The sequence below is a fragment of the Lipotes vexillifer genome, unplaced genomic scaffold, assembly GCF_000442215.2.
Source record: "Lipotes vexillifer unplaced genomic scaffold, Lipotes_vexillifer_v1.1 scaffold16, whole genome shotgun sequence".
Lineage (NCBI taxonomy): Eukaryota > Metazoa > Chordata > Mammalia > Artiodactyla > Lipotidae > Lipotes > Lipotes vexillifer.
The window spans coordinates 967,482-990,540 of record NW_006778983.1 but is presented as its reverse complement, the minus strand read 5'-3'; the positions used below and the strand labels follow the sequence as shown (position 1 = coordinate 990,540).

Genomic DNA, 23,059 nt, shown 5'->3' with positions numbered 1-23,059 from the left:
ACCACCGCGCCACCAGGGAAGCCCCATAGTTTTCTTATGTCATGTCTTTTGTTCTCACTGGGGCTGGGTTCTCTCTGAGCCCGCGGAGCCTCTTGCAGTTTTAAAAGGTGAGAAGTTGTCAGGTTTCAAGTCCTCTGTCATGTTGGAAATGTGTAGAGGTAGAGGAGTCTGAGCTAATGATGTTATCTTTTAATTGTATTTGTTCAGTTATCCTCTAAAATGAAAACAGTAGCTCTTTATAACTACTTAGCAACAGCACAGGTTGTGGAGCTAAATTTGGTTGGTTAAATCATTTTAACTCAGTTTCTTCAGTGCCTATTATATTGCAATGAGCATAAACAAGATGGTTTTGTTTATGATGGTTCTTCCAAAATATAGCAGGTATGGCAGTTATTTAACACTAAATTTAGTAAAACATGGTAAATGCTGAACTAGGAGTAGGTGTAAGATGCTGTCGGAGTGCACAGAAGGAAGCATCTGACTCCTCGATGCTTGAGGGGTTCATCAGGGGAGGCTTACTTCACAGAAGATTTAAAGGGGCTGAGTCTTGACAGATGAGCGGGGGTTCACCAAGTAGATAGATAGGTAGGGGCTTTAATATGGGTATGGATAATTCATGAAAACAAAATGCAATCAGTCTGGGCCCAAATGGAGCTCCAGTGAAGGGTGATACCAACAAGGACAGGGTTTTATTTCCTTAATATCACAGTCCAAGGTCACTGAAAAATTCCATTTTAAAGCGCCGTCATGCAACATATTGTAGAGACAGCCTAGCATCATGATTAAAGGTGGACTCTGCGATTAGGCTGCCCAGGTTCAGACTTCAGCTCTGCAGCTTACCAGCTGTGGGGATTTGGACAAGTTACTTAACCTCTTTGGGCCTTGGCACGGTATCTACTGCACAGAAGTGAAGATGAAATGAGATAAAATATGTAAAGTGCTTATGACAACATCTGGCAAACAGTAGGTGCTCAATAAACATTTCCTATTGTGGTTATTTTTGACTGTTCACATCAGCTTGGAGCAGGGGTTGGCCAGTTAGTACTCGTGGGCCAGAGCCAAATCCAGCCCACTGTCTGATTTGTAAAGTTTTATTGGAACACAGCCATGCCCATTTATTAAGTATCATCTATGGCTACTTTGTGCTCTACAAGGCTGAGTTTAGTAGTTGTGACAGAGACCAAATGGCCCATAATATATTTATTATGAATATAATAAATATATTAATATAGTTATTATATAAGTATTTAAGGCCTAAAATATTTATATGGCCCTTTACAGAAGAAACTTGCTGAGCCCTGGCCTAGAGGGTAAAATCAACCTCTTTAGGTCTCAAGCTCTTCCCTGATTGCTTCCGAGCCTGCCTTTTTCCATCCATAACTGACAGATGGCTGCAGCAGCACTTTGGATTTTGCTGACCCTTCTGTATAGTTTATGAGCTACTCTCTGTTGCTGGATCATGATTTCTTTAGTGTTCCAGCTGCTTTTCTCTCTTGTGCAAGAATATGGGCCGCAGCAGGGCCAGAACTGGGTGGTGAAACACTCACCTTAGTGCATGATTTAAGTACGTAATTTAAGGGGGCCCCAAAAGCTCAGTAGTCAAGATAAATAATCTCTTAATGCAGTATTTAAAAAATCAAAATTAATGTAAGAAAAATCTACAATGAACAAAGTTTTAAGTAAGGACATAATCGGTATTACTAATTATTTTTTGTTTTAAACTCAGGTTCCAACATGGCTAGGCATAGCACTAGGCAGCAGAGAACAGGGAATCCATACTTAAGCCACAACAAACCCCAGACAGTCATGCTTCCTGCATAAATATGGTAGAGTTTTTAGATTCAAAATAACCTGCTGGCTGATCACATTTAATGGCATACTCAGGTCTGTGGCAGGACTACTTTTGTAAAGTTTAATTATACACATATTTGGTTGAACTTAGCTTCCAGTAGTGATCTGTATATAATCCGTTGTATCAAATAACAGAATTAAAAGTATTTCCATAAGTTTTCATATAATTCATTTGAAGTGGTTTACTGAGAGCAGCATTGGATAACTAAAGCTGTTTACCAAGAGATCTGACAGTATCACGTCATTCCGATAAGCTTTTTCAAAGAGAGGCCAGAAAGGGATATTAATTGAATTTTAATGCTTTCTGATAAACATTGACCTGGCAAGCTTTTTTAGATGACTAACTTTCTAATCTGCTCTGACATTTCTTCAGGGTGCTGCAAACAGTGATTTGTTGGTAGGTTTAGAAATATGTATAATTTGTTTTAGTGAAGGTTTTGGAAATATTCTGTAGGATCCTCTGCTAAAGGAGAATGGAGTCTTATCTGTTACGGGTAAGGCTGGAGGAACGGACAAGATGACCTTTCCCTTTCTCAGACACCATATTGAGATTTGCAGGACTTTATTTGATGTTTCAACGAAGTGAATTAGTTGTTCTAACTGGCTGTCACTGTTACAAACAGATAAATGTAATATTGAACTTGATGCTCTTTTGCATTCTAAATGACACTTTAAAATGTTTTTAGGTGTACAGTGTTGATTGGAGTCAAACCAGATGTGAACAGCTTGTGGTGTCTGGCTCGTGGGATCAAACTATCAAACTGGTATGTCTGCATTACTGTACTTAGAACCAAATATTCCCTTCCTCAAAGCTTCCACTGAAGTTTTTTCTTTTCTGGAAGATACTTCTATTGCTTTTCAGTTAGGCAGTAAATTTTCTTTTCAAAAAATATACTAAAGCATTTATTAGAATCTAAAATTTTCTAATCTTCTAGCTATAAACTGATAATTAGCTCAGTGTTGATTATTTTGGCCCCTTAAATACCATCTTGCTTTATATAAAAATAGACTTTTGGGCTTCCCTGGTGGCGCAGTGGTTGAGAGTCCACCTGCCGATGCAGGGGACACGGGTTCGTGCCCCGGTCCGGGAGGATCCCACATGCCGCGGAGTGGCTGGGCCCGTGAGCCATGGCCGCTGAGTCTGTGCTCCGCAGCGGGGGAGGCCACAACAGTGAGAGGCCCGCGTACCCCAAAAAAAAAAAAAAAAAAAAGACTTTAAAGAAATCCTTGAGATATATATGTATATTGTGTGTGTATATAGATACATATATATGGTAATATAAAGCATAATGAATTTGCCTCTGTTAAGTAATTGATCTATTCATTTATTTTTAGTGGGATCCAACTGTTGGAAAGTCTCTTTGCACCTTTAGAGGCCATGAAAGTGTCATTTATAGCACGATCTGGTCACCCCACATCCCTGGTTGCTTTGCTTCAGCCTCAGGTAAAGAATTCACTTACCAAAAGCGTTATTTGTAGGGAATGGTGGCCTCACTTTCCCCAGTAGGTGGCACTGTGTACCTTAGATTTGGAGAAGAAAAGGGACTACATTCCTATTTGAACTCTTGAGACTATTTCATTCTTTCTCAGTCTCTAGGTAAGAATTAGCCCGGCCTGCTCCTAAACCTTTGACTTAATGTGTGCCTTTTTGGTGAGGTGAGAGGTAAGGGACAAAGTGAGGGCTTTGGCATCAGACTTGATTGAATTTGGAAACTCTCTTCAGTGGCCGATTGCGGGGCGTCAGGGTGATGTGATGGGTTTTCGCATCAGTAATATGGGGCTAAGAATGTCTAACTTACGGGGTTGTTGTCAGCATGAAATAAGGAAACATGTAAAATGTCTAGCACACAGTCAACCTCCTTTGCTTGATATTTACCCTCTTTTTAGGGATAGTCACTTTAATTCATTGCCACTAAGCCATAGCAAGAATATGTTTGGTATGATCTTTTTTCCTAACTGTTTACTTTTGATTCATGTCAGCAATTCTAAGGTAAAGCGGATACTTACATTTATATGTCTCTATGTTTTTTGTAGAGAAAAGTCATTTTATAGAAATTTAAAATTACACTTTGTACTGTTTGCATAAGGATTTACAAATTTGGTTTGTTGGCCGATTCCTAAATCATGTATAATCTGAACAATCTACTTTATATATAATTTGAAGAGAAACATTGCACAGTTTCTCTGCAGTGCTATTTAAAACAGCTTGGTCCACCTGCCAAATGGTCATTTAAATAGCTGTCCTCATCTTCACTCGCCCCTGGCTGCTCTGGAGTGGGTCTCCCCTGGCCATTTACCTTCTTCTCACACCCTGTAACCCTGCCGTCACAGCTCTTGTACTTTCCTCCTCTTACCTTTTCTTTCTGCCAGTCTATCCTGTCCCCCTTCTGTTGTCCTGACTTTGCATGAACAAGTTCAGTGGAAGGGTCCTTCCATAAGGTGATGGGGAGAAGAAGCTGAGATAACAAGAATAACACTCCCTTCTTCCCATGGTTAGAAGGCAGAGTCATTCCCAGTGGGGAAACAGTATGTTGGAAGGCATTTAGAGGTTATATTCATGTGGCTAAGGATCTGGAATAGTAATTCTCAGTGATATTATAATATCTGCCACAGTATGACTTTTCATACTGTGAATTTTATAAGCACAACTATTAATGAATAAATATGGTTAATTAATGACTAATTAATGATTAATGGTCTGTCTTAGGCAGATCATAACCAGTTATAAATTTTTCAAAGTTGGGAACCAGTCTAGCTCCTTTTATTAGCTACTGAGCTGCTTTGCTTAGATGGCTTTATTTTTGGTTGGTTTATCACAACAAAGGTTGAGTAACAGTTATTAGAATGTGTTAATTAATCATAAATATTTGTGGTGATTGACAAGATAATACCAGCACTCTTTATTTCTTGCTTCTTTTATAACTTTCAAAAAATAAATTTATGAAGAGAAAACAGAAATGGTATCTCGATAATTCCTGTTTGAGCATATACGTAGTAAAGAAATTCAAACAAAACAGAAACATGCCAAGCAAAAAGTAAGTGCTCATTCCCCTCCTCCTATAGAACCACTGCTAACATTTGCTTGTATTCTTCCATAAAAATTCTTATGCTCATTCCAGAATATATGTTCAAAAAATTAAAAATATTAATGGGGAATATTCTTCAGGAAAAAGTCAGATATCTTTAAAGGCTGAATTTGCTTAGTGATGTTAGGTTTTACATGCTTATAGGTATAAAACTTTTGTTGAAATTGTACAGGAAAATAATTTTGCAATTTTGAGTCAGAAAATCTCCTGTCCCAAATTCATTTTCCCCACTGAAAACATTGTTATTATAAAACAATTTTTGATTGTGGAGATTTCTTAGTAGCTGTAGTCCAGTATTACAACTGAATTGAGTGAATCATACCACCACTCAGAAAGAGTTCTTAGACTATAGGTTTAAATACACTTGATGGAAGAGAACATCTCCCAATTATATATTATGAATTATACATATGCATTTATATTATATATTTAAGTTTATAAAATTAAAACAAATCTAAAGTAGAAAAAGAGGTACAACAGTTTCTTTTATTTGATATACCACCAATAAACATTTGGCTAAAGAAAGATTTTTGATACTATTTCCTTCCTAAAAGCTCTGATACCTTAATATACATTGCTTCACTTTTCTTTTAGATAATTTGTATAAGGTATTGAGTGCAATTAAAGCTGTAAAAAGCGTAGAAATAAAACAAAGGTGAGCAATTTAATTGGCGTAAGCAAGGGCAGAGTTTCTTTTCTAAGGCTGCCTTTTTGAAGGCAGCCTTCATCTGCCTTCATCTGCCTCCGAAGACACATACTGGGAAGGAGAAACTGGTATCTGCTCAGGGTATTCCAATGTAAGGAATGATTCAGTTAGACCATTGAGGAAAATGTATACATAAATATAATCTATATGACACTTGTTATTTTCCAATGTGTCTATTTCAGGGCAGCAACACCTTATAGATTAGACAGAACAATAACAACTTTCCCGGTCTAGATGATGTCAGTTTATTCTGATAATGAGAATGCTGATAGTGTCAAGGCAACAGTTGTTTTAAGGTTTGGACCTTGAAATGGTGAATGGATGTGTCTCCTCCATCTGTTAAAGGTTTGCCAATTCCATGAATGAAAAATTACAACTAATTGTTGTTTTGATTGTGTATTTGATTACTAGGATTAGTGAACACATTCAGTATGTCAACTGACTGCCGTAGTTGTTCTTTTGTGAGTCACCTGTTCACATCTTTGGGCTATTTTGCTACTGAGAGCTGTTTGTTGTTGTTTTTCTGTATTGATGTATGAGTTCTTTTTTTTTTTTGCGATACGCGGGCCTCTCACTGCCGTGGCCTCTCCCGTTGCGGAGCACAGGCTCCGGACGCACAGGCTCAGCAGCCATGGCTCACGGGCCCAGCCACTCCGCGGCATGTGGGATCTTCGTGGACTGGGGCACGAACCCATGTGCCCTGCATCGGCAGACGGACTCTCAACAGCTGTGCCACCAGGGAAGCCCTGAGTTCTTTTTATATTTATGAATTAGTTCTCTGTATCTTACGTCTGTTACAAATATTTTCCCAATTTTTTTCTGTCCTTTGACCTATTTATTATATTTTAATTTTTACTGTATAAGCATTGAAACTTTTTGGTAGTCAAAACTATCAATTTTTTGCTTGACAGGTTTCTGACTTTCATTTAGGATGAATAAGGAGTTGGCTCAGTGAAAAGTGCGAGGCCTTAGATGGCATAGCAAGAGAGAACATTCCAAGCAGAGTAGTATATTCAAAATTAAGAACTTGATGCGTTTGAGAAACTGAAAGAGGGCCAGAGGGACTGTTGCCAAAGAGGAAAAGGGTAGTAAAAATGAGGTCAGGATCACAGGCAGGGGCCCAGATCATGCCTTGTGGGCTGGATTCAAGACTCTGGATTTTATCCTATGGACAGTGGGAAGACATTGAAGAGGTTTAAGCCTGGGAGTGATATGATTAGGCTTGCATTTTTAAAAACCCATTTTGGCTGTCGTGTAGAGAATAGTTTGGAGGTGAGCCAGAGTGGATGCAGAGGAACAATTAAGAGAGAGATGAAGGCATGGATAATGATAGTGGCAGAAGGGATGGAATAAAGTAGGCTGATTTGAGTGGTATTTCGAGATGATTTTATAAGATGTGGAAGAGGTGGGAGAGGGATGAATAAAGAATAAGTCCTAGATTCTTGGCAAGGACAAATTCATGGATGGTAATGTCATAACTGAGATAAGAAATACATTTGCAAACAAAGATCTTGAGTTAGTTTTAGAGCACATTGAGCCTGTGGGACACACATGTGGGGTTGTCAATAGCAGGTGGAGTTTGGAGCTGAGAAATCAGGCCTTATGAATAAAAATTGTGTTGTTGGCTCATAAATGGGATCTAAAGCCATTGCAGTACATCAGAGCACCCAGGAAAGACTAAATAGAAGAAAGCTTAGAATAGAGCACAAGTTGGCAAACTATTGCCCTCAAATCAAATGACCCACTGACAATTTATGTAAATAAAGTTTTATTGGAACACAGTCATGCCCATTCATTTATATATTGTCTGTCTGTGTCTGTTTTCAGGCTATAGTGGCAGAGTTGAGTAGTTATGACAGAGACTGAATGACGCTCAAAGCCAAAAATACTTACAGTTGGGCTCATTACAGAAAATGTTTGCTGACCCCAGGTATAAGTCTCATTTGAGGGGAGATAAAGGGATGGAAGGTCTTTTGCACAGTGTGGTTATTTAGGGGAGGAGAGAAGGCACAATAGCAGGGGAGGGGAAGAGTGCTTCCTGTATTGTCTCCTCGTTTCATTATCTAGCCTCTGAAGATAGGCAATCGGTAGGATAATTGCTCCTTTCTTGCTAATAAGCTAAATCAATGCCCTGAGATGTTGAATCATGTTGAGTGGGTTCCACAGGAAATATAATATCACAGAAATCCTTTCTATTTGTTATGTTTTTTAATTCTAAAACTTAAAAATGACCAAATGTCCCTGAATTCTGAAGTATGACTAGGTTGGAGAACCTCAGAAGTGGAAACCTTCAGGTAAATTGTGAACAGACAAGTACGTCCCATTTAGATTAAGCAATTTTTTTAGATCCTAAGATAATAGTGAATTATAATAACTTCTGTGTGTAGAGGTTCAGTTAAATCAGAAAATGTTTTATTTGCTGATTAAAATTAATAGTATTTTCTAGAATGAAGAAAGGTACACTGATAAAATTATTCCTACTGTTTTTAAAATTTCTAAGTTGTATAAGTTGTAGTTTCTCAGTCCATAATTTGAACCAGATCTTTTCTGAAATATCAAGTCTTTGGGGATGGGACCAGTAATATATTTTTCCTTGTCACATTTCCTTTTCCAAGCCTAAATTTCTTTGATTTTTTTCAGTCTTTCTTTGGCACAACTAGCCATAAGGCTGGGTGTGTATTAAGTAAATGATAGCAATATTAACACACTTGTTTGAATTAACTAACCCTTTAGCCTGCATATATAACTTGATTTAGTCATTTTTATGCTTTTAATGGAAATGCTAATGAGTTTCATGTTGATAGTGAATCAGATCTGCAAGATGACTGCAGTTAAGCATAATGGTTATAATTTGACCATTTTATAATTTTACTATTGGTGAAAAGCCCTAATACAGAGACTGTTAGTAAAAGTTCAATTAAAATTCTTGTAAGGATATGAATTAGTTTGACATTAACATCATTTTTTTTAGTGTAGGGATGCCCTTTGGTCTTATATTCTACAGTTTCAAAGTATTTGCCTCAAACTCTGGAAGGAATTAGTGGTATAGAATAGATCCATCTTCAGAATGAACTGAAACATACTTCTCTTCTAGTGAAGCAGTGAAGGCATGTCTGCTAGGAGCTCTAATTGGTAGCATTTGTAATAAACTAGAATTAATAATGAGTATAATTTGGAAAAGTATTGATAAATAAAATCATAAATTACTGATACATTTTAAAAACTTCCTTTACCTTACTATTGCATGTAATTTTATTAATTTGTATTATTATTTAAGGTCCCCAAATTATCTTTCTTTGTTTTTAATTGTCCTTTTACTGACCATGACCAAAGGTAAAATCTGATAGCGACAAAGTCAGGCAGGGGGCACCTACAAGATGGCGGAGGAGTAAGACGTGGAGATCACCTTCCTCCCCACAAATACATCAAAAATACATCTACATGTGGAACAGCTCCTGCAGAATACCTACTGAATGCTGGCAGAAGACCTCAGACTTCCCAAAAGATGCCTGAGGGCAACCTACATGCAGAGGTGGGGCCAAAACCAAAGTTGAACCCCAGGAGCTGTGTGAACAAAGAAGAGAAAGGGAAATTTCTCCGGGCAACCACAGGAGCAGTGAGTTAAATCCTCACAATCAACTTGATGTACCCAGCATCTGTGGAATGCCTGAATAGACAACAAATCATCCCAAAATTGAGGCAGTGGATTTGGGGAGCAACTGTAGACTTGGGGTTTGCTGTCTGTGACTGATTTGTTTTTGATTTTTATGTTTATCTTAGTATAGTTTTTAGCCTTGTTATTGTTGGTGGATTTGTTTATTGGTTTGGTTGCTCTCTTTTTTTTTTCATTACTTTTATTTTAATAATTATTTTTTAAATTTATTATTTTTTAATTTTTTTCTTTTTTCTCCCTTTTCTTCTTTTTAAAAAATATTTATTTATTTTTGGCTGCATTGGGTCTTCATTATTGAGTCTTCATTGCTGCACGCAGGCCTTCTCTAGTTGCGGTGAGCAGGGGCTACTGTTCGTTGCAGTGCATGAACTTCTCATTGTGTGGACCTGCAACCTACGAAAAGGAGACCACAGACACAGTAAGTTAAACAAAATGAGAAGACAGAGAAATATGCAGCAGATGAAGGAGCAAGGTAAAAACCCACCAGACCAAACAAATGAAGAGGAAATAGGCAATCTACCTGAAAAAGAATTCAGAGTAATGAGAGTAAAGATGATCCAAAATCTTGGAAATAGAATGGAGAAAATACAGGAAACTTTTAACAAGGACCTAGAAGAACAAAAGAGCAAACAAACAATGATGAACAACACAAAAAACAAAATTAAATATTCTCTAGAAGGAATCAATAGCAGAATAACTGAGGCAGAAGAATGGATAAGTGACCTGGAAGGTAAAATAGTGGAAATAACTACTGTAGAGCAGAATAAAGAAAAAGGAATGAAAAGAATTGATGACAGTCTCAGAGACTTCTGGGACAACATTAAGTGCATCAACATTTGAATTATAGGGGTCCCAGAAGAATAAGAGAAAAAGAAAGGAACTGAGAAAATATTTGAAGAGATTATAGTTGAAAACTTCCCTAATATGAGAAAGGAAATATTCAATCAAGTCCAGCAAGCACAGAGAGTCCCATACAGGATAAATCCAAGGAGAAACATGCCATGACACATATTAACCAAAGTATCAAAAAATAAATACAAAGAAAAACTATTAAAAGCAGCAAAGGAAAAGCAACAAATAACATACAAGGGAGTCCCCATAAGCTAAACAGCTGATCTTTCAGCAGAAACTCTGCAAGCCAGAAGGGAGTGGCAGGACATATTTAAAGTGATGAAAGGGAAAAACCTACAATCAAGATTACCCAGCAAGGATCTCATTCAGATTCAATGGAGAAATTAAAACCTTTACAGACAAGCAAAAGCTAAGAGAATTCAGCACCACCAAACAAGCTTTACAACAAATGCTAAAGGAACTTCTCTAGTCAGGAAACACATGAGAAGGAAAGATCTACAAAAACAAACCCAAAACAATTAAGAAAATGGTCATAGGGACATATATATTGATAATTACCTTAAATATAAATGGATTAAATGCTCCAACTAAAAGACATAGGCTGGCTGAATGGATACACAAACAAGACCCATATATATGCTGTCTACAAGAGATCCACTTCAGACCTAGGGACACAGACAGACTGAAAGTGAGGGGATGGAAAAAGATATTCCATGCAAATGGAAATCAAAAGAAAGCTGGAGTAGCAATTCTCATATCAGACAAAACAGACTTTAAAATAAAGACTGTTACAAGAGACAAAGACACTACATAATGATCAAGGGATCAATCCAAGAAGAAGAGATAACAATTGTAAATATTTATGCACCCAGCATAGGAGCACCTCAACACATAAGGCAAATACTAACAGCCATAAAAGGGGAAACTGACAGTAACACAATAAAAGTAGGGGAGTTTAACACCCCACTTTCACCAATGGACAGATCATCCAAAATGAAAATAAATAAGGAAACACAAACATTAAATGACACATTAAACAAGATGGACTTAATTGATATTTATTTATCAAAAAACAACAGAATACACTTTATTCTCAAGTGCTCATGGAACATTCTCCAGGATAGATCATATCTTGGGTTACAAATCAAGCCTTGGAAAATTTAAGAAAACTGAGATCATATCAAGTATATTTTCCAACCACAACACTATAAGACTAGATCCCAATTACAGAAAGAAACTGTAAAAAATACAAACACATGGAGGCTAAACAATATGCTACTAAATAACCAAGAGATCACTGAAGAAATCAGAGGAAATCAAAAAATACCTAGAAACAAATGACAATGAAAACACAATGACCCAAACCTATGAGATAAAGCAAAAGCAGTTCTAAGAGGGAAGTTTATAGCAATGCAATCCTACCTCAAGAAACAAGAAAAGTCTCAAATAAACAACCTAACGTTACACCAAAAGCAATTAGAGAAAGGAGAACAAAAAACCCCAAAGTTAGCAGAACGAAAGAAATCATAAAGATCAGAGTAGAAATAAATGAAAAAGGAATGAAGGGAACAGTTTCAAAGATCAGTAAAACTAAAAGCTGGTTCTTTGAGAAGATAAACAAAATTGATAAACCATTAGCCAGACTCATCACGAAAAAAGGGAGAAGACTCAGATCAACAGAATTAGAAATGAAAAAGGAGAAGTAACAACTGACACTGCAGAAATACAAAGGGTCTTGAGAGATTACTACAAGCAACTATATGCTAATAAAGTGGACAACCTGGAAGAAATGGACAAATTCTTAGAAAAGCACAACCTTCTGAGGCTGAATCAGGAAGAACTAGAAAATATAAACAGACCAATCACAAACACTGAAATTGAAACTGTGATTAAAAATCTTCCAACAAACAAAAGCCCAGGAACAGGTGGCTTCAGAGGCGAATTCTATCAAACATTTAGAGAAGCGCTGACACCTTTCCTTCTCAAACTCTTCCAAAGTATAGCAGAGGGAGGAACACTCCCAAACTCATTCTACGAGGCCACCATCACTCTGATGCCAAATCCAGACAAAGATGTCACAAAAAAAGAAAACCACAGGCCAATATCACTGATGAACATAGATGCAAAAATCCTCAACAAAATACTAGCAAACAGAATCCAACAGCACATTAAAAGGATCATACACCATGATCAAGTGGGGTTTATCCCAGGAATGCAAGGATTCTTCAATATACGCAAATCAATCCATGTGATACACCATATTAACAAATTGAAGGATAAAAACCATGTGATCATCTCAATAGATGCAGAAGAAACTTTGGACAAAATCCAACACCAATTTATGATAAAAACTCTCCGTAAAGTAGGCATAGAGGGAACCTACCTCAACATAATAGAGCCCATATATGACAGACCCACAGCCAACATCATTCTCAATGGTGAAAAACTGAAACCATTTCCTCTAAGATCAGGAACAAGACAAAGTTGCCCACTGTCACCGCTATTATTCAACACAGTTTTGGAAGTTTTAGCCACAGCAATCAGAGAAGAAAAAGAAATAAAAAGAACCAAATTGGAAAAGAAGTAAAACTGTCACTCTTTGCAGATGACATGATACTATACATAGAGAATCCTGAAGATGCTACCAGAAAACTACTAGAGCTAATCAATGAATTTGGTAAAGTAGCAGGATACAAAATTAATGCACAGAAATCTCTTGCATTCCTATACACTGATGATGCAAAATCTGAAAGAGAAATTAAGGAAACACTCCCATTTACCATTGCAACAAAAAGAATAAAACACCTAGGAATAAACCTTCCTAAGGAGACAAAAGATCTGTATGCAGAAAACTATAAGACACTGATGAAGGAAACTACAGGTGATACAAACAGATGGAGAGATATACCATGTTCTTGGATTGGAAGAATCAACATCGTGAAAATGACTATACTACCCAAAGCAATCTACAGTTTCAATGCAATCCCTGTCAAACTACTAATGGCATTTTTCACAGAACTAGAACAAAAAATTTCACAGTTTTTATGGAAACACAAAAGACCCCGAACAGCCAAAGTCGTCTTGAGAAAGAAAAACAGAACTGGAGGAATCAGACTCCCTGACTTCAGACTATACTACAAAGCTACAGTAATCAAGACAGTATGGTACTGGCACAAAAACAGAAATATAGATCAATGGAACAGGATAGAAATACCAGAGATAAACCCACACACATATGGTCACTGTATCTTTGATAAAGGAGGCACAAATATACAGTAGAGAAAAGACAACCTCTTCAGTAAGAGGTGCTGGGAAACCTGAACAGCCACATGTCAAAGAATAAAATTAGTACACTCCCTAACACCATATACAAAAATAAACTCAAAATGGATTAAAGACCTAAATGTAAGGCCAGACACTATAAAACTTAGAGGAAAACATAGGCAGAACACTCTATGACATAAATCACATCAAGATCCTTTTTGACCCACCTCCTAGAGAAATGGAAATAAAAACAAAAGTAAAAAAAATGGGACTTAATGAAAGTTAAAAGCTTTTGCACAGCAAAGGAAACCATAAATAAGGCGAAAAGACAACCCTCAGAATGGTAGAAAATATTTGCAAACGAAGTAACTGACAAAGGATTAATCTGCAAAACATACAAGCAGCTCATGCAGGTCAATATCACAAAAACAAACAACCCAATCCAAAAATGGGCAGAATACCTAAACAGATATTTCTCCAAAGGAGATATACAGATTGCCAGCAAACACATGAAAGGATGCTCAGCCTCACTAATCATTAGAGAAATGCAAATCAAAACTACAATGAGGTATCACCTCATACCAGGCAGAATGGCCATCATCAAAAAATCCACAAGCAGGGCTTCCCTGGTGGCGCAGTGGTTGGGAGTCCGCCTGCCGATGCAGGGGACTCGGGTTCGTGCCCTGGTCCGGGAGGATCCCACATGCCGCGGGGCGGCTGGGCCCTTGGGCGATGGCCGCTGAGCCTGCGTGTCCGGAGGCCGTGCTCCGCAACGGGAGATGCCACAGCAGTGAGAGGCCCGCGGACTGGAAAAAAAAAAAAAAATCCACAAGCAATAAATGCTGGAGAGGGTGTGGAGAAAAGGGAACCCTCTTGTACTGTTGGTGGGAATGTAAAGTGATACAGCCACTATTTAGGACAGTATGGAGGTTCCTTAAAAAATTGAAAACAGAACTACCAGCAGTAGACCCAGCAGTCCCACTACTGGGCATATACCCTGAGAAAACCATAATTCAAAAAGAGTCACGTACCACAATGTTCATTGCCGCACCAGTTACAGTAGCCAGGACATGGAAGCAACCTAAGTGTCCATCGACAGATGAATGGATAAAGAAGATGTGGCACGTATATACAATGGAATATTGCTCAGCCATAAAAAGAAACGAAATTGAGTTATTTGTAGTGAGGTGTATGGACCTAGAGTCTGTAATACAGAGTGAAGTAAGTCAGAAAGAAAAATACTGTATGCTAACACACATATATAGAATCTAAAAAAAAAAAAAGGTTCTGATGAACCTAGGGGCAGGACAGGAATACAGACGCAGACGTAGAGAATGGACTTGCAGACACGGGGAGGGGGATGGGTAAGCTGGGACGAAGTGAGAGAGTAGCATTGACATATATACACTACCAAATGTAAAATAGCTAATGGGAAGCAGCTGTATCGCACAGGGAGCTCAGCTCGGTGCTGTGTTACTAGCTAGAGGGGTGGGATAGGTAGGGTGGGAGGGAGACGCAAGAGGGAGAGGATATGGCAATATATATATATACACATAGCTGATTCACTTTGTTACACAGCAGAAACTAACAGAACATTGTAAAGCAATTATACTCCAATAAATATGTTAAAAATAAATAAGCCAGAATTGTATATATTAGCCCTTTATTCAGGCTGAGTCACACACACTTCTTTGTATTACATTGGCCTTTTGTGTAGCATATTATACATAATATTGACTCTGGATGTTATATATAGAGTATTCAGTGTGTGAGACTGAGTAGCAAAAAAAGACTGTTTGTAGAGTGTTAGCAGTATAATTACAAAACTTAAGTATCTCTACTTTGTAAATAGATAGTATATAAAGAGTCTTTTATCAACAGAATGTCCATTTGCTTTAACAGAAAAAAGAGACAGTTTAATGACATTACCTTCGTGTGTTATATTAGAAATGAATGTAAATTGTGGTCATACCAGCCAGCACATCTTTGGTTGAAAGTGAAAGAAATTCTGACCCAAACTGCCTTTAGGTAGAAGATAATTTGTTTGCTCACATAGTTGAAATGTCCAGAATTACACCTGGCTATGTACACACAGCTGGATGTAGGGCTCAAAGACTGTTCTTGCTATCTCTTTTGTTCTGTGTTCTGTTAAGTTGGTTTCAGTATCTGGTACCACATGATAGCAAGATGGCAGTAGCTCTAGCCCCTGCATCCTTTCTTGTTTCTGTCCAGTAGGAGAAAGTGGGAGATTCCTTTTCAGACATCTAAAAATGTTTCATTTTCTCTCATGGGCTCTGATGGCCTGTGTGGATGTTCCTAAACTAATCACTGTGCCTGGGAGAGGAGGCTGTAATGTGTTGATTGGCTTGGGCCTGGCTCAGCTCCTGCAGTTGAGAATGGGAAGTGGGAGAGAGGGTGGTACCCAGCTACATACACTGAGAATGGCAAGAGTGAATCCTGGTTAGGTGAAGAAGATGGCTAGGGGGTCAATATGAACTAAATTGTCTGCACATCCAAGGCTTGGAATAAATCAGAAGGGATTTGACAAAAACCTAGCCCTGGACCTGTGAGCTGTAACCTATGTTCCTTAAAATAAATTGAATACAGTAAAGCTATTTTCTGCCAGATTTTATGATTTTGGAAACTCATTGGAAGGTTTATTTATCAACCATTTGACATTTTCCTGAAATATTTCTTCATGATGATTTTTCCAATATTTGCCTACTTAATAAAGTTGAAAAGACTTAAAGTTTTTCTTCCACTCTACAAAAGGAGGGTTTGTGGCATAGTAAAAGTTGGGGTAAGCTCTAAAGCTCTCATTGTGCCTTTGCCATTTCAAGAGAGAGAAGAAAATTTGCTTACCGAGCTGTGTACAGTGCACTTCTTTGCATGTTTTCTTTGCTTGACTTGTTTTTGTATATTTCCTATAGGACATGTATATTCTTTGACATAGCTGAGCATCTTACACAAGCAAACACTAAAATTTTTTGATTATTATTATATAATATATGGGAATAACCATCTTACCAGAATTTTAAAAACATATTTAAGGTTAATTTTGATTGTTGACAGGGACATTGTCAGTGAGTCAGTCAGATATTTAGTGAATGTCCACCTGTGTCTGGGCACTGAAGATACAGTGAGTGTATAGTCCAGTGGGAAAGAGAGATGCTAAGAAAAAGCCTAGCAACAATAATGGTAAGGAGCATGAAGCTCTTTGAGGACGAGGGCACAGCACAGTGGTTAGGGACATGGACTCTGCAGCCAGCCTCCCTGTGGTCAAATTCCGCTTTCACCACTGTTAACGTGACTTTGGTCATGCTACTTAACTTCTGTCTCTTCATTCCTCATTTAAAAAATAAGGGTGATAATAATACCCACATCATGGAGTTTTGATGAGGATTAAGTGGATTGGTATGAGCAAAAGGCTTAGGACAGTGCTTGGCACAGAGTAAGGGCTCTCTGAGTGGTGACTCCTATGATTAACCTGTGTGCTCAGAATTCTGTGGAAACGTAACGAAGGATTCTTGAGCTTGTCAAAGTTGGCTGGTCAGAGAAGCTTCTCTGAGGAAATAGTGTTTCAACTGCTACCTTATGAACAAGTAAGAGTTAGGAGCTGAGAAGTGGGAAGCAGAGGGAGGGGATGTGGAGAGAGCAGGGCGTATTTGAGGAAGATCTGAATGGCCTTTGCATACATATGTGCTGTAAGGATTAAGACAGTGCTTGTCTAGAAACTAAAACTCTGAGAATGGAGTTTTATTGTAACTTCCTCCAGGTAGAATCTGGAATGCATGCTTGTGTAGTAACATACTAGTCCAGTGATCCTGAAACCTGGCCCAACAACAGAGTCATTGGGAATCTTGAAAAAACAACAGAATTCTAGCCTTCATCTTAGTCCTACTGAATCAGATACCTCTGAGAAGTGTATGTATGTATGTATGTGTTTATTTATTTTTGGCTATGTTGGGTCTTCCTCGCTGTGCACAGGCTTTCTTTATTTGCAGTGAGCAGGGGCTACTCTTCATTGTGGTGTGCAGGCTTCTCATTGCGGTGGCTTCTCTTGTTGCAGAGCACGGGCTCTAGGTGCGTGGGCTTCAGTAGTTGTGGCTTGCAGACTCAGTAGTCGTGGCGCACGGGCTTAGTTGTTCCACAGCATGTGGGATCTTCCCGGACCAGGGCTCGAACCCGTGTCCCCTGCATTGGCAGGTGGATTCTTAACCACTGCACCACCAGGGAAGCCCCAGAAGTATATTTTTTAATCACCGCAGCTGAGTCTAGTGATCAGCCTAATTTGGAAAGCACTGTACTAGTCTGTGGTGTCACTCTGTTTAAGATGCCTAAATAAATAGCTTATTTCTGTTGATGTAATGGAAATTGCATGTTTGTTTTAATAGAAATATACTCATCTCTTTAAAAAAAAAAAACGACAGAATGGTTTCAGTGCTGAATTCAGAGAGGAAGTGGTTTCCTTAGATTGAGAACTCTTTCGTTTTTTTCCTCAGTTTTGTCGGTTATAGTTTGAGTTATATTATGGTCTTTATCAATTAATTCTCCTACTTTGTCTTCTTGCTTACAGACAAGAGCTTGCCATAAAACATACCATAATCTTTGCATAAAAATAGTTTCAACTGCAGAATTCATGGTTGAGAAACCCAGTACTGTAAAATATTTTTCTTCACAAATATTACAAATGGTAGACGTTTATATGATAGGCAGTCAAGACGTAGTTTTATGTCGAATCCTGTGGCACATGTATAGCTAATTATGTCTTTCAACTGCTTATAACAGTTTATATTTTAAGATAGTATATGCGAATATAGCATTTGAGTTTTTCCAAGAATCTGGTCACCTTCAAAGTTGTATGGTATTTGCAAATCTAGACCTAAATATATCATTAGCTAAGTTAAGACAGACCAAAAGGGAGGAATATATAGAGATTTAGATCTTCCTTAGCAGAGTTCTCTAAGGCCATTGGTTTTGTTTAGTTCATGAAAGTTGTATTAGTACAGAACTCATATTTCTAAATTATATGAGATGAAAGGGAAGAATATTTGAGCTCTTTACATAAAGAGGATTAATATGAAGTAACTTTCTTTTGAACCATGAAAACTAAATTACTGCTATTACAGACCCCATATAATTGCATAAATCATAGCCATGCCTGAATATGTGGAGTCCAGTAGTTAAAAAAAAAATCATTCTACTCTAAGAAAAAAGTCATATTACATCTGATAGGCATCTGGCATTTCAAATAAATTATTTGGGCCCAATATGCATCCTTTTTCTACTCATTTCACTTCACAGTTTCAGATTCACTGTTTACACTTATTCTCCTTACCCAGTTTCTTAACGCTGCAACTTGAATTAGACATAATAGTACCCAGCACATCCTATACCATATTCTGCACTTAAATTCACTGGTTCTGCTGCCAGTGGCAAGTCTGCAACTGATAAGAGAAGCTGGTAATTCAGGTGGTTCTATGGCACTATCACATCTGGCTGACAATGAAAGGCCAGTTGTCTGGAAAATACAATTTGAAAAATATATAGATATAGATGTCCTGGTGGCTAAAAGAGTTTAATGAGTCCTGGTACTAGTGGGCCAGAAGGTCCCTCTCCTACCTGGAAAACAAAGTGATGAGGAGGAAGTGACGAATGTGTGCAGCAGAAGTGGAATTCTCAGCTCATTCAGAGCAGTTCTCACTTTTTTGTGCCCTTTAAGTTAACTGCAAGAGGGGACAACCAAAGCCATGGTGTTTTTAAAAAGCATTGCTTGAATATGATGGTGAAGAACCAAAATATTGTCCCAGAGTAATTTGAAATACACATATATAAGGTATATTATATACATAATATAACAATATATTATATAATACACATACAGAACAGTGCATAATCTTAAGCATGTGATGAATTTTCACAATGAACACATCTGTGTACCAGCACCCAGATCAAGAAACAGAGCATCCCAGAGGCCTCCCTCACATCCTTCCAGTCATTACCCACCCCCCCACCCGAGGGTGACTACTGAACTGCCTTGTAATAGCATAGATTAATGTTACCTGTTTTTATATTTTCATGTCTAGTTTCTTTTGCTCAACATTATGTTTTGTGAGATTCATGCATATTGTTGCTAGAATTAACTAGTTGTTTCTTAATCTCCTAGTCCACATTTATTGTAATATTTTGGTACTTGAAAGCATTCACATACACCCATAAAATGTAATTATTAGGAATGTAATTATTAGGATGAACACAAGCTCATTGAACTTTAAACAAAGCTTAGTCATGGTTATAGCAGACTTTATGATTTCAGACCTGATATTACATATAAATTTTTGAAAGTATACATCATTTAGGCATTTCCTATGTTTTAGTGGAAGGCTTGTGCCAAATCAAATCTTTTTCCCTGGGGCTAGGCTTTATAGAGTTTGAAGCTTCAGGTGAATTCCATTCACTGCTTCCATGATGATAAGGGCTCGCCTTTGCCTATAGGTGATAGAACTTGAGCAATCTTAGGTCTTTGTAGAATTTGTTGAAAAGCAACCCCAGAAGGGGAAGGGATGCTTAAATGACCCCCGGACACATTCTCTGACTCTAACCTGGACTTTTCTCTGCTTGTTGACTTGACTCTGTAGGCCGGCTTTCTCCATACAGTGAAACACAGGACCACCAGCAGCTTCTCAATTTTATAACCTGTAAATTCTACTGTGAGAGAGGGACTGACATTATTTTTTCAGTTATGCTTCAGAAAAATCCCAAGTAGATACTTTAGACCTGTCAGCTGTGGCAGGGGCAGAAAATGAGATAGTATGACTGGTCTTGCTTAGACCTGTCCTTGGCCAGTCGATTGTGTTGAGCCATAGGTCTTTCTAGAATCACATGGTGAAGAGAGGGTGCTGTTCCTGGAAGGGTATTGCTGGGCAGACCCAACTCTGGACATCCACACCACCCTGCTGTAAACTCTGAAGGTTAGGGAAAGTCATGAAAGATCATTTAATCAAAGCTACTTAGACTTCTGAAAGAAATTCTACTGACTGGTGGCTAGACCACAGACAGTGATTATAATTAGGACCCCTGAAATTTTGGGAGTTCTAGTCTATACCAATTCTGAACCATTTCCGTTTGGTACTTTCAAACTCATCATTCCGTCTCATCCCCACTGTCCTTGGCTAGATTCAAAAACGTTAGTCACTCTCTTCTATCAGAGTGGTTTTCACCCTTTTGTAAAGTAGGAGGATGGTGCTTTTTAAATATAAAAAAATTTTAATCTCACACACAAACAATAGTACATATTTATCAATACATAAAAATGTTGTAGAAGTATTACCAAAACACAACCTACGGGGATGCATATACCGAATTCAGGATTGTGGTAGCCTTGGGCAAGGAGGGTGGGGAATGGGGTTGGAAATACAGTAGAGGTTTCAATGCTATCTGTTGTGTTTTGTTACTTTTACTTCTAAAATCATTGTGGGGCAAATATGACAGAATGTTATGTGTGTGTGTCTATTAAAAATTTCCCCAATTTATAAAATAATTAATGTATAAATTAAAAGAATAATTGCTCAAGGTTTCGCCAACATTGATCACGTGGCACTTCTCCTTCGACAGCATTAGGGGGCAACGTTGTGTAGTTATAGTTCACGCAGGCTAGGAAGCCAGGCAGCCTGGGTTCTGATTCTAGGCCCTGATTCCTTTGTTTCTTCTCTGCTGGCTGACTTCAGCTCCATGTGCTTCAGTTTCCTCATTTGTAAATTACTACAAAAATTACTTTTTATGTTATCAAAATTTTTACCTCACTTGTTGTGATGTTTTTAAAGTTAATATATTCATCTCTTGGTATCTGTTGGGGATTGGCTCCAGGACCCTCTCAGGATATCAAAATCCCTAGATGCTCAAGTCCCTTGTATAAATTGTCATCATATTTGCACATAATCTATGCATATCCTCCTGTATACTTTAAATCATCCCCAAATTATTTAAAATACCTAATACAATGTAAATGCTGTGTAAATAGTTGCCAGCACAGCAAATTCAAGTTTTGCTTTTTGGAACTTTCTGGAATTTTTTTTTCCTGAATATTTTTGGCCCATGGTTGGTTGAATTCACAGATTTGGAACCCACGAATATGGAGGACTGACTGTACATGTAAAATGCTGACCAGCATTTGGCATATAGTAAGCACTCAATAAATATTAGCTATTATTTATTCATGTTATTAATAGGGACAGGAATGACTTCTAATCATGGTTATGTTTTGTTATTTTATTTTTAAAACTTTATCTCATTTCAACTTTATAAGGCAGATTTGTTTTTGTTGTTTTTTTTGAAGTATAGTTGAGGTACAATGTTACATAAGTTGCAGGTGTACAATATAGTGATTCACGATTTTTAAAGGTTATACACCATTTATAATTATTATAAAATATTGGCTATATTCCCTGTGTTGTACAATATATCCTTGTAGCTTATTTTATGCCTAATAGCTTGTACCTCTTAATCCCCTACCCCTATATTGCCCCTCTGCCCTCTCTCACCCCACTGGTGACCACTAATTTGTCCTTCACGTCTGTGGGTCTGTATAAGACGGATATTTTATCATAGGTGAGGAAGGTAAGAATCCAGGATGTTAAGTAACTTGACTAAACGTCAACAGCTACCAAATGATTGAGCTGGATTAGAACCAAGCTCTGGAGCTCCAAAACCCCCATTCTTAACTTCTACATTTCATTACCACCAGCAATTTCATTCTTATCTTTCTTAAACAACTTGCAAAGAAATCAGAAAAAAATGGTCTAAAACTCTTGAACTTAGGTAAATGACATATGATTTAGAATTGGGATGATAGGAAATTGTATGTAGGTAACTAAAGGAAATTTTTAAAATTTAGCATTTTTATATACCACATATTAGCGTATCGACTATATTCTAGAGACCACGCTAACGATTTACAGAAACTTTGTTACACTAAATTCTTATACCATCCTGCATGTAGTCATTCTGTTTCTTTTTTAGAAATGAGGAATCAGTCTCAGAGATATTATATAACTTCTGCAGGGTCACACAACTACTAAATGGAATCAAGACTATGCCTGCCATCACATTGTTTTTGTTTTTTTTTCATTAAGCTGAACTAGCTTTCTCACACGATCAGTTATTGTTTGTAATTTAATTTTGATGTAGGTATACGTATATTCATGGTTTTTCATCTGGTCATTGTTATTTCCTCATAGTTTACAAAATTGAAGGCAAACAGCATGTAAAACACTTAATCAGGGTTGACTTTGTGCAGCTTTGTGATATAAATCATTTTTGTAGTAATTAGACTATTATGTGTAGTAATCAGAGTAATTCAGAGTATAATAATTCAGAGTATAATCATTTTTGTAGTAATTCAGAGTATAATGACAAATTTTCTCAACTTGTTTTTTCCAAGGTGAAAAATATACCTTTGGATGGCCCTTTAAAATGTAATAAATGTAAAAGCTAAGATTTGAAAATTATCCGTTTCAACTTGGTAGATTTTGCACACATTTAACAGTAAAACTATTACCATTTTGTTTCTTAGAGAATATGCTGGTATAGGGTGCTAACTTTATTTACAAGAAACAAAGATTTTCAGGG

General features: G+C 37.5%; 1 protein-coding gene across 1 annotated transcript in view; it reads left to right on the top strand.

Annotated features, from left to right (window-relative positions):
• Window positions 1-23,059, top strand: part of PEX7 (peroxisomal biogenesis factor 7) — an 85,534-nt gene that overhangs the window by 9,471 nt on the left and 53,004 nt on the right. Inside the window, exons 4-5 of the mRNA XM_007452047.1 lie at window positions 2,538-2,615; window positions 3,187-3,295. Of these exons, the coding sequence (XP_007452109.1) occupies window positions 2,538-2,615; window positions 3,187-3,295 (187 nt within the window). The remainder of the gene's footprint in view (window positions 1-2,537; window positions 2,616-3,186; window positions 3,296-23,059) is intronic.